The 13339-nt window shown below is 38.6% G+C and overlaps 1 protein-coding gene across 4 annotated transcripts in view; it reads right to left on the bottom strand.

The window, feature by feature from the left end:
- UBE2G1 (ubiquitin conjugating enzyme E2 G1) overlaps positions 1-13339 on the bottom strand; it is a 103951-nt gene that overhangs the window by 26883 nt on the left and 63729 nt on the right. For 3 of the 4 annotated variants that reach the window (XR_004523989.2, XR_004523990.2, XM_019926856.3), the window contains exons 2-3: positions 5924-5971; positions 5708-5810 (exon numbers count right to left, since the gene is read on the bottom strand). Coding sequence is in view for 2 of the 4 variants with exons in the window: in XM_019926856.3 (XP_019782415.1) it covers positions 5708-5810; positions 5924-5971 (151 nt within the window). In the remaining 2 variants the exon portion in view is untranslated. The remainder of the gene's footprint in view (positions 1-5707; positions 5811-5923; positions 5972-13339) is intronic. The other variant, XM_019926857.3, reaches the window with a different exon arrangement.

Raw genomic sequence — 13339 nt, 5'->3', positions numbered from 1 at the left:
AACACTTCTGAATACTTAGGAAAGGCCACTAGATTCCGAGTATAAAAAGTAACCTCGACTTTAAAAACCTCGAAACAGAGTTACTGAGAAATTAGAAGAAAGAAAATAAGGGTAGTAAAGGGCTTACCACGAAAAAGAAAGAATATCCTTTCCTTTTGCACAGGAAGAAAACAGACTGAATGTAGTACAGATATCCAGGGGTAAAAAGGAAGAAAGCTGACACATTTTATGCCTGCCTTATGGTCTTAATTTTCATAATTTATGAGACTATCTATTGAAGGGAAAAAACATGAAGACTTGAGGGAATGGAGACTAGAACAGCAGTTGTAAAGAGCGCATTACACTGTTAAGAGATAAGTCTACCTTCTCGGACTATGTTACCCCAACTGGATAAATTAGTGCCAAAACTGGCCTTAGGAAATATTAATTCTATGAACTAGTTTTTCAAACTGGGGCTGCAAAGCTAAGTAAGTGAGTCACTAACGAGTTTTCTTTATAAACAAATAAAAATAGAATAAAAAGGGCTTCCCTGGTGGCGCAGTGGTTGAGAGTCCGCCTGCTGATGCAGGGGACAAGGGTTCGTGCCCTGTTCCGGGAAGATCCCACATGCCGCAGAGCAGCTGGGCCCGTGAGCCATGGCCGCTGAGCCTATGCATCCGGAGCCTGTGCCCCGCAATGGGAGAGGCCGCAACAGTGAGAGGCCCGCGTACCGCAAAAAACAAAAACAAAAAGAAAAACAAAAACACTTTGAAAGCCACAAATACAGAAAACAGCCAAGAATCTATGTAAAACAACATCAAAACAGCTACCACAAAGCCCATGTACTTTATCCCACTGGTAAGACTATTCCCTGATACTAAGTTAGCTTTCCTGGGTCCCTGAGTTCTAACTGATATCAGATCTACTTAAAAGCTTTATATTAGGGGCTTCCCTGGTGGCGCAGTGGTTAAGAATCCACCTGCCAATGCAGGGGACATGGGTTCGAGCCCTGGTCCGGGAAGATCCCACATGCAGAACAACTAAGCCTGTGAGCCACAACTACTGAGCCCGCACACCACAACTACTGAAGCCTGCGTGCCTAGAACCCGTGCTCCACAAGAGAAGCCACTGCAATGAGAAGCCCGCACACCACAATGAAGAGTAGCCTCCACTCGCTGCAACTAGAGAAAGCCTGCGCAACAAAGACCTAACACAGCCAAAAATAAATAAGTAAAATAAATTTTTTTTAAAAAAAAGCTTTATATTAGCTGATTGGAATCCCTATCATGAAAAATTGCCTTAGTCTATTGAATTATTTTCAATCTTTAAATTTTAATAGGACTATCCTTAAAAGTTTAAAGTACACAATTTTAACTCTGTCTGCAATGTCCTCACCCATTCTAAACTAATCATGCAGTTCCTTACAGTTTTTCTCCTACAGGTGGAATCTTTAACTTCTCTAATACCTGTGAAAATCCTACTTGTTATTTTTAAAAGCCTAGTTCAGTAGTCCCAACTTGTGGGCACAAACTTCTAGTGAACAGTGAACAGCCAAGTTAGCAAAAAACTCAGAACACTCAAAGAGTACAAAACATAGTAAACTAAATATTAAAATGTCACATATTCACTATTTTTCAAATATATAAAGATCTACTATGATGAACAAAATGGCAGTTTATGAAAAGCATCAATGAATTAAAAATACCTTCCCTCCGATTATACATTCTCTTCACAGGTATTAATAGTATAATTACTAGCATGATGTTAAAAAGAGGTATGAAACCAATAGTTTCACATTTGAAAAGGTTGAGAAATCTAGGCCTAGTTCAAGTTTCTTCTATTAGACTTCCCTTACTGTTTTTGTATTAAAATTATAAAAATCTTACAAGTATCAGATCCTATCATTCTACTTTGTCAGATCCTATCATTCTGCCATATTTACTTATTTAAATGATATACCATATGCTGCCATCTGAAATTTTGCTCAACACTGTTCTTTTATATATTCCTGATAATCTGTCTCCTGTTTATTCATTTTTACCTGCCACAATTTTTCTATTACAATCAAAATGTTTGCTTCCGATTTCTTTTGCTATTACAAACAACAGAATGTTGAACATTCTGAACTCTTTCTAGGCATTGGGTTTTACCCTAGAAATGAAACAAGACAAAGTTTAAATAACTGTTTAAAGTCACACAGATAACAGTGATAGCCTCAGGGAGCTAAACAAAGACAGTCTCCAAAACTCACGTTCTTAAGCACTAAATGATAAGTGGCACGGCACTGCCATTGATCAATCAATTTCTAAGCCATGCAGGCAGGTTCATTCCCTCCAAAATTTCATTACAGAATATATGGCTTGCGCCTCTAAGTTTTAAACAGAACTGTGGAAGAATTTTGTTAGTGTAAAAGAATATTAATCAGAGAGTTTAGTTAGCCACCTCTTCATTTTCTATACCCACTCAAGATAAGGCAATAATACTACAAAATACATATAATCTTAAGATTCTCCAAATTCTTCACATCATTGGCAAAGGTAGGAAACAAAATTAAGCATACTTCTTGAGCACACTAGCCATTAGTGATGAAAAAAAGAATAAGAGATACAGGAAAGGTACACATTCACCATTCCCTCATACAAATTTATAAGATTTATGATTACATGGTGCTACCCATGTCTCCTAAAGTTTCTGTAAAAACCTACTGCCATCCTACCTGACATTTTTCTTGCCGAGGATATGGGCAGCTAGCCACACTACTTGATAATCATTAGTCTGAAAATAGCAGGCATGTCACACCAGTTTCAGAATGTTTTTCGTAGAGAAAGCCTCAAGACGGGGCTTCGCTGGTGGTACAGCAGTTAGGAATCTGCCTGCCAATGCAGGGGACACGGGTGCAAGCCCTGGTCCGAGAAGATCCCACATGCCACAAAGCAACTAAGCCCGTGCACCACAACTATTGAGCCTGCGCTCTAGAGCCCACGAGCCACAATTACTGAGCCCGTGTGCCACAACTACTGAAGCTGGCGCACCAAGAGCCCATGCTCCAAAACAAGAGAAGCCACCACAATGAGAAGCCCGTGCACCGCAAGGAAGAGTAGCCCCCGCTCGCTGCAACTAGAGAAAGCCAGCATGCAGCAACGAAGACCCAATGCAGCCAAAAATAAATAAATAATTTTATTTTTTTTTTAATTCCTTATTTTCTAAGCCAGCTAAAATCCAATTTCTGTTGCTTGAAGCCAAAAGCCTACTAACTATTACAGTTACTAACTCTTCAGTTCCCAGTTCCCACTTTAGACATCTCTTCCTCTGGGAAAAATTCCCTGACACAGTCATAACCTGCCATGCTACCAACGAGTTCTCACAACACCTAATGCCTCCCTCCATCATGGCTGTCCTCAAAGTGTATTAAATAACTATGCAATGAGCTGTCTTGCCAACTAAACTGTAACCTCTTTGGGAGCAGTGACTATTAGCTAATTCAAGATCATGTTCCTAGCATCTAGCATAAGAGTACTGAAAAAACTTTTGGAAACTAAATCAATGAGTAATGTAAATGCCAGTACACTGCTTTATTTTTGCAACCATTCTAAGTAGGAAGTTGCTAAAAGGGACGGCCTAAACTCAATAAATCATAAACCTCTTTTTTGAGGGCTTTAAAAACAATTTTATAACTATCAGCACATGAATTTTAGAAAAGGTCATTAATAAAAAGCAATCATACCAAAGTAATTTTGGATGATTATTATAAGGTCTGTCAATTGCATTAAGGCTTCATTACTCACAGGATGTTCAAAGTACGTGTGGCACTGAGGTTAAACTGCAGCCCAGGTGCAGCCAGTGCTCTCATCAGGAAGGGACAGTGCAGAAGTGGCAGCCAGTTGTCTCGTCAGCAACTCCAGAGGAGCTGCCACAAATGCTTCTGCTGTCCACACCTCAGATCAACAGCCAGCAGTTTTTAAATGTATACGAAAGGCCAGAAATAGATTTTTATTGGCGGCAAGAATGGCCTAATTAGTGCAATGAGTATTAAAGTGTCTCTCTTTGGTAAAGCTGAAGGGACACAACATATATATGGACCAGCTGATAATATTTAGAGATGCTTGCCACCATCACACGAAAAAAGTGTACGAATTTTGCAAGGTCCTTAGAGATCGAGGTCAAACCTGGATGCCTAGTTAATCTTCTACACAGACATTAGTTTAGAAGAATTTCTCTTGTTATCACATATCAACTTTAAGATTAACAAGATTCTGTCACTGGAATGTTGCTGTATCTCCCTTGAGTAAACCTTCACACAATATGTTTTGATTTAAAAACCTAGACGACCAGAACCTCATCAGGCTCATAGGCTAGGCTGTATGTATGATTTTTGTGTGCAAAATTTGGTAAGAAATTTGCTTTCAAACAAATAATATTAAGGTTATGGAGGAATACCTCTAGGATGGCTTTCATTGGCTACTGTTATTTACCAAACTAACATTGTAGAATGACTAAATTGAGTTATTTTAGTTTGCAACAATTACCAATGCAGAGACTTCCCTGGTGGCACAGTGGATAAGACTCCGAGCTCCCAATGCAGGGGGCCCGGGTTCAATCCTGGTCAGGGAACTGGATCCCACATGCATGCCACAACTAAGAGTTCATATGTCACAACTAATAAGCCTGCGAGCCGCAACTAAGACCTGGTGCAACCAAATAAATAAATATTTTTAAATAAATAAATAAAAATAATACCATTAAAAAAACAATTACCAATGCAAACATACCGCTGGGAGATCAGCAAAAATTCTGATTGGGAACAGTTGTGACAAAACATAAATCATTTTTTTCAGACCTCAGAAAACCCCCAAATCAATACTACAGCTCAACTCTGTATGTCATATACCAGTTTGCTCTGGTATAGAACTAGCTCTGAATTTTCTCTTACATCAGGTGTTGGCGAAGGGGAGACAAAGGAGTTACCATCTCAGAACATCTAAAATAAAACTATTCCACCATCAAAAAAATGTTTGATGTATCCAAATCCTTGCTGCTTAGTACCATCAAGGACCACAGTTGAGTGACCAAGTATACTCCCCAAGAAGGTCCCTGCTGTCCTTCAGTTGTATTTCTTTGAGAAGGTTGCTGCATTTTTTTTTTCAATACCTCAACTTCTATAAAAAGTGTGAAGGCTTCCCTGGTGGTGCAGTGGTTGAGAGTCCGCCTGCCGATGCAGGGGACACGGGTTCGTGCCCTGGTCCGGGAGGATCCCACATGCCGCGGAGCGGCTGGGCCCATGAGCCATGGCCACTGAGCCTGTGCGTCTGGAGCCTGTGCTCCGCAACGGGAGAGGCCACAACAGTGAGAGGCCAGCGTACCGCAAAAAAAAAAAAAAAAAAGTGTGAGACTTGTACTAGTCACTAACATCAGATAGTCAAGATCCATCTTACAGAACATTAAATATTAGTAAGTTTAAGTTGGTCTGCAAACACACAGAACAGAAAATCAGACTGTGGTCTTTGAATCTAAAAATGTATTACATAACGTATTTAAGAAATTCCATCTTTTTCTGTTGCTCTTTGATTACACCACATTCTGTTGTGTATCTTTACATCAATTAATAGTGATTAATTAAAACTGATTAACTTTATCACTTTTATAAACTGGGAAACTTCAGTTTGTCAAAATAGTTTATATTTCAATTGCTAAAAGAGCTCCACTTGGATGTTAGTTCCATTATACTTACTAAAGTGTATCTGGAGGACCAATAATAAGGACTTCCCATCGGTAGAGATCATTGTCATCTATTAAACCTGCTGAAAAGCCTTCCACTGGGTTTTTGTTGAGTTCTGTGGAAAAAGAAAATGTTTATCAAAAATTTTAAGTAAATAATCTTCGCCCAACATTCATTACAGAACTTGAATATACATGTTATAAATTCTAACCTGTTAAATGAACACACCTGGATCCATTAGCAAAATGCTACCTGATGTCCAAAACATTTCCATTTCTATAACACAAAGAAGCAATGGGTAAAGCAAAGTATCCAGAAAATCAACTTCTACTGTGCCCTTTTACTTCTACCCTGGTTTCCAGCTAGGTTCTCACCATTCTAGTAGCTCCCTAGTGGTATATAGGTATAGCCATACAGAGAGCTTATTAAAATGCAGGTGTCAGGACTTCCCTGGTGGTCCAGTGGTTAAGACTCCACACTCCCAATGCAGAGGGCCCGGGTTTGATCCCTGGTCAGGGAACTAGATCCCACATGTCACAACTAAGACCCAGAACAGCCAAATAAATAAATAAACATTTTTTTAAAATAAAAAATAAAATAAAATAAAATGCAGGTGTCAGGCCCATCCCCTAGAGATTCTGGTTCAGAGGGAAATCAAACCAATATTTCTGGTAATTCTTATGCTGTGGTCTTTAGGATACATATTCAGAAACACCAAGAGTGCCTGATACCTTTTCATTGGAATTTGCTGCTTAAGCAACCTTCATTTATACTAATAACTATATGTCTACATGAGTAAGTCCTCTGTATTCTTGGGGATATACAACTACAGTTGGCGTTCATGTGCGACCCATCAGACTCTGAGCACAGAGACAGCAGAGGCTCCATCCATCCTGCCTATGTGTGTTGACCCCCTTGCTGACCAGAGTTTCCAGCACCCAGGAGTAGCTTAAGAATAATAGCTGGATAGCCAGGAGATGGAAGCAACCTAAGTGTCCATCATCGGATGAATGGATAAAGAAGATGTGGCACATATATACAATGGAATATTGCTCAGCCATAAAAAGAAACGAAATTGAGTTATTTGTAGTGAGGTGGATGGACCTAGAGTCTGTCATACACAGTGAAGTAAGTCAGAAAGAGAAAGACAAATACCGTATGCTAACACATATATATGGAATCTAAGGGGAAAAAATGTCATGAAGAGCCTAGGGGTAAGAGGGGAATAAAGACACAGACCTACTAGAGAATGGGCTTGAGGATACGGGGAAGGGGAAGGGTAAGCTGTGACAAAGTGAGAGAGTGGCATGGACATATATACACTACCAAACGTAAAACAGATAGCTAGTGGGAAGCAGCCGCATAGCACAGGGAGATCAGCTCGGTGCTTTGTGACCACCTAGAGGGGTGGGATAGGGAAGGTGGGAGGGAGGGAGACGCAAGAGGGAAGAGATATGGGAACATATGTACATGTATAACTGATTCACTTTGTTATAAAGCAGAAACTAACACACTATTGTAAAGCAATTATACTCCAATAAAGATGTAAAAAAAATATATGCACGAAAAAAAAGAATAATAGCTGGAGCCTACAGGAACAGCAGTAGCAACATGAGATTTTCCTCTTCCGGAGAGAGTGCTCTAGCATGGATGGGGAATGACGGGGGCTGGGGACGAGAACAGAGGCAAAGAACTAGTGAGGTGGCCGGGAAACAGGCCATGAGGGCACCTTAGAGGAGACAGGTAAGAAACAGTTCCTAGAGACACAGAGCTTAATAAAGTAATGACCAATCCATGGTGAGCGTCATGTCAGGATTTTTTAAACAGCTTTAATGAGATATAATTGACATTCGGTAAGTTGCGCATATTTAAATTACATTATTTTTTTTACATATTGATATATGTATACAGCTGTGAAGCCATCACCACAGTCACGATTGTGTGTGCGTATAAATATATGAATCACCAACAAGCGGCACTGGTTGGCTCAAATTGAGAAGTGGGACAAAGCACACAGGAGAGCGATTGAGAGAGGGCTTGCTGGGAGGCTGAACAGGTTGGTAATTCTCATATAATTCCTGCCATCATCCTCAAGGAGCTCAGTCTCATGATAAGTAAGTATAATACAACTCAGAGTGCTATAAAGACTGAACAAAGTGTGTTAGTAACTGAGAAGAAAATATTAATTTTTTGAGGAATCAGAGGTGGTTATTTCAACAGATTTAACACTCCAACATGCCAGTGAAACACAGAGAGAGCCAAAAGTGAAAGTTTATTTATATTTAAACGTGAATGGCTTCTTTTCTCAAAATTTGAGGGGAGATTTTTTTTTCTAATTTATAAGTCTAGTATTTTTGCCTAACTGGCAAAACAGATTTTTATAAATAGTTTTAAATCAGTACTGTGTTTTGAAACACAAGAAATGCATTTTTACTTTTAAACAGCTATTCTAAGACATTTTAAAAATACTGAAAATGCAAAGAAATAGTATTTCAATCTTGTTATTTTGTTTATCAATGCAAACATTTACTGAGTGCCAATATGCTGCAGACATACTGGGAAAGATCTGAAAGTCCAACTTTTACTGTCAACTGAGGGACAGAGTGGAGCATAGACAATTACAATCTGGGCAGGTAAATTCTGCACTGAGTTATCTCATTTCTAACCTTTCTCTAGACAAACACTGGTATATTACTTAGACCATTTTCTCCAACACTATATGCAACAGTCTTATGGAAGATTCTATAATTTATCTAGAAATCACCTAATGGTTGCATTTTACATCAGAAGTTCAGTGGAATTTTATAAACGTAGGTGGGTAAATTCTTAAATTAGCATACATGGTCAAAATTACCCTTGAAAACGTCCTTACACTTTCCATAAAGTAAATTATTCCTTCTCACTTTTGTCAATACACCGTAAGTTCTTTAAAAATCTTTTGCACATTCTTTCCACGCTTTTCTTCTACAGGAGTGATTGTGTCCATTCCTTGTTTCATTAAGTAATGCAAAAGTAATGCTGCAAGATGTCCATCTATCTCAGTTTTGTCATGGCTTTTGCCCATAGCGTGGATCCTCATAGCCTAGATCCATGGGTATTTAACAGGCTTAATCTACCTATTAGTGGCAGATCGTTACCTACCTTCATGATTCCTTCAAGGTCCAATTCCTCCATGGGGCCTTCCCTAAATAACTTACCAAATAATCTTCTTTTGACTTCTGCTAAATTCCTATTAATCATACTTTTAGTCTGTACTGCATCACCCGGCACTTAACTATCAGCTCCTGATTCCCACAGAAGTAAACAGGCAATTAAATGCTCCAACATTAGTACAAGAATTTGGAGGGGCACAAAGAAGGGCACATTATAATCATGAAGAGACAGAAAGGCGTCTAAAAAGAGAAGAGACATCTGAAATAAGACAAAGGATTTTGGTGGAGAAGGTGCAAGGCTTACACAGGGAACATATACAAAAACTTGAAATATGGAGATCAGCATATGGGGGGCGGGGGGGGCGTCATACAGCTGAAGCTAGATAGCATGTCGGAAGGACTGCAAAGAGCCTTTAGAAGCCATGTTAGTTTAGACTTTATCCAGAGAGAAATGACGAGCCTTTGAAGAGTTTGTTTTTGTTTTGTTTTTAAAGCAATGAGGTGACCTCATGAGATTTACTTTTTCAAAAATCAATCTCTCAGTATATGAAAGATATGTGGAAAAAAAGTATGTGAAAGAGTAAGGCCATGTGATGACGAAGAAACCAGAAAGGAAGCTATTAAAGTAATCCTGAAAAGTGTACCTTTAGTATATGGTAGTGGGAATAATAAACAGGGATACACAGGAGATAGAATCCATCAACCAAGCTTGGTGATGTGGGGGGTTTTAGATAATAAGCCAAAATTGACACACATTTCCTCAAAAAGTTTATAAACATTGAGTTACCATATAGCCCAGTAATTACACTCCTAGGTATATACCCAGGAGAAATGAAAACATCTACCCATATAGGAATTTGTACCCAAATGTTTATACTGCAGCATTATCCATAACAGTCAAAAAGTGGAAACAACCCAAATGTCCATCAATGAATGAACAAATTATGATGTATACATACAATGGAATATTATTCAGCCATTAAAAAGGAATTTAAGTGCTGATACATGCTACAACTTAGATGAACCTCAAAAACATCAGGCTAAGTGAAAGAAACCAGACACATAAGGTGACATATTGTATGACTCCTTTTATATCCACAAATCCGGAGACAGAAAGCAAAATGGGGGGTGAGGGTGGGGGGGGGGTGGGATGGGACGGAGATAGAGTATGATAAATGAGTATGGGAGTTTTTGGTGGGGTGATGAAAATGTTTCGAAACTGAAAAGAGACGGTGGTTGCACAACATTGTGAATACACTAAATACCACTGAACTGTACACTTTAACATGGCTAGTTTTTTTAAAAAATGGTTAGTTTTATGTTATCTGAATTTCAACTCAATTTTTTAAAATGATAAATAGGTTTCTACATAGGGCAACTGGGTAGGAGTCTGTTTTTTTCTCTGAAATGGGAATTATAATAAAGATGTGCTGATTTTAGGGGTGAGGGAAAGAAATAATGATAGGTTTGGTTTTAAGTACCTATGGGGCATAAACAACACATTGTTTTGTTTGTTTTTTTATATCTTTACTGGAGTATAATTGCTTTACAATGTTGTGTTAGTTTCTGCTGTACAACAAGGCGAATCAGCAATATGTATACATATATCTCCATATCCCCTCCTCCCTCTTGAGCCTCCCTCCCACCCTCCCTATCCCACCCCTCTAAGGTCGTCACAAAGCACCGAGCTGATCTCCCTGTGCTATGTGGCAGCTTCTCACTAGCTATCTATTTTACATTTGGTAGTGTATATATCAGTGCCACTCTCTCACTTCGTCCCAGCTTCCCGCCCCCGCCCTGTGTCCTCAAGTCTGTTCTCTACGTCTGCATCTTTATTCCTGCCCTGCCACTAGGTTCATCAGTACCGTTAAATACATTGTTTTAAAAAGAAATTTGAGCTAGAGACTTGGGGTTATCAGAATATTGCTGATAATTGAAGCCATAAGAGTGGTTAGTGGCATCACCCAAAGAAGAGCCTGAAGTGTGAACTGTAGAGAATCTAACTAAAGGAATTCTAGAGAATACCAATATTGGGGGGATTAAAACAAAGAAGTGGCTACAAAAGTGACAGAAGTAGGAAGAAAAGCAGGAAAAAGCTAGATCAAAGAAGCCAAAGGAGGGCTTCCCTGGTGGCGCAGTGGTTGAGAGTCCGCCTGCCGATGCACGGGACACGGGTTTGTGCCCTGGTCCGGGAAGATCCCACATGCCGCGGAGCGGCTGGGCCCTTGAGCCATGGCCACTCAGCCTGCGCTCCGCAACAGGAGATGCCACATCAGTGAGAGGCCCATGTACCGCAAAAAAAAAAAAAAAGAAGAAGCCAAAGGAGATGCATTCCAAGGAGAAAGTTACCAACAACGACAATTACATGCTGCTCAGGAAAGAGGGGGTCTAAATTCAGTCTACTGGGTTCAGTTAAAAGAAGGGCAAGGCTGCCCTAGGCCTAAGTATTTAGTTTCCGTGCAATGGTAAAGCAGAGACAGGCCATGCCGGCAACACTGAATTGACAAAAAGAAGGTGAAGCAGAAAAGTACAGGTGGAAACTTTTTCTAGAAGTTCGTGATGGGAAAGTATAGTAGCCATAAGCAGATGAAATTCGAGCAGGTTTTTTTTAATGGGAAAGGCCAACGAAAGATGTTTAAACATCCTATCACATTTAAATGTTAACAGAGATACCTCATACTATATTTGAATCCAAATATAAACAATAAAATTTAGCTGGAAAAAAATGCAGATGTATTTTTTAACATACTCTTGGGTGGAGGTGGCCTTCCTAAGCAGAACACAAAACTCAACAGTCAGATTATACTACACAGCATATTTTAAATCCACTATAGCAATAAAGTTTAAATACAAATGAGAGACTGGGAGAGAATATTTGCAGCACAATAGGTAAAAGTCTAATATCCCTAATACAAATAGAGTTACTGTAAATCAAAAGAAAGAGTAAACATGCAAAGGGTACAAACATAATGGGGGAAAATGGAAATTGCTAACAAACACAAAAATCTAGCCTACTTAAGATAAATATTTAAACCAAGAAGTGCCCATGCTTGGGTTTCTTCTTAGATTCCTAAGGTATTACAGAGAAGTTCTGAATGTGACAAAGATAAAGATACATTTTTTTCTGAATGCTACCTGGACACAAGTAGAGTTGGAAAGAGCTAGAAAGAGCTCTCTTTCCCTCGTATCATGAATGCTAAAACAAAATTATAAAGTTCTAAAGCACACAAAACTAATCAATAATATTAGAAATCAGAACGATATCATCTTTTCTTCTTTTTCTTTCAGAGTGGTGAATGAGAGTGGTATATGGGACGAAGAATGAAAGAGACTTCTGGGATGCTAGTAATGGCATGCTGTACATAATATTTATGCATTTTTCTTTGTATATATAATACTTCAATTTTTAAAACTCAGTAAATCCCGAAGCGCCAGTGATTGTTAAATGAAAGTTATGTATGCATGCTGTGAATCTGGAAATCACTGTGGGCCAAAATGGTCTACAAACCATGAATTTAAAAAGAAATCAAGGGCAAGGTAATGTCCTTGAGAATAATGATTTAGATAGGTATAAGTAATGGAAAATAATGCATGAGCAGGCTTGCTATGATAGAGTCATTATTTAAGAATAAGACTAAAAGAGAATGGGGAGTACATATGAAAAGTAAAAACTCCACAGTCCTGAACCTGAATCAGAAGTATCGATGTGAATTCACAATATAGCTTTAAAAATGCTGAGCTCTGTCCACTAAAAAGGTCGAGAAAAATGACCAACTCTGTAGCAATGAGAATCCCTAGTGCCCAGAATATGGTCTCCAAATATGAGTTATACTTAAAGGGAGCAAGGCTCTTCAGAAAAATGGCTGATTCCAGGTCTGGGGTAGGAAATATTCTAGGATCATCTCATACCAGATAAAAAGGAAGCTATCAAATAATACTATGGTCTTGTTAAAAGTACTCAGCCAACTTGAAGAGATTCCCACTGGCTCAATATGGGACAATTTGAGTATCAACAGTTAATAACCACAAAGGATTGAAACATATGTTTTAACCCATGAGGTGAAAAACAGTGACTTAAAAAACAACAAACTAATTGGTCCCATTACAGGATGCTAATAAACCATTTTGTTATTTTGAAAACGAATTTTTTAAAAAAAGGCGAAGGAATCAAGATTTATTCTTCCTTTTCTATACAAATGTTATTGTCAGGAAATCAAACAGTAACTACTATTTGATCAAATGAGTTATCTCTCTATAGAAATGGTGCAGTTAAAAAATGAAAAATTATGGGAGGGAGGCTCAAGAGGGAGGGGATATGGGAATATATGTATACATATAGTTGATTCACTTTGTTATACAGCAGAAACTAACACAACACTGTAAAGCAATTATACTCCAATAAAGATATTTTTTAAAAAAAGAAAAATTATTGAAACATTGCCATTTTTTCATTTTAACCTAGGCATTTTAGAAAGGACAACCAGACATTAAC

The sequence above is a fragment of the Tursiops truncatus genome, chromosome 20 (genome assembly GCF_011762595.2).
Source record: "Tursiops truncatus isolate mTurTru1 chromosome 20, mTurTru1.mat.Y, whole genome shotgun sequence".
Taxonomy (NCBI): Eukaryota; Metazoa; Chordata; class Mammalia; order Artiodactyla; family Delphinidae; genus Tursiops; species Tursiops truncatus.
The sequence above is the reverse complement of the archived record's forward strand: the minus strand, read 5'-3'. Positions and strand labels throughout refer to the sequence as shown.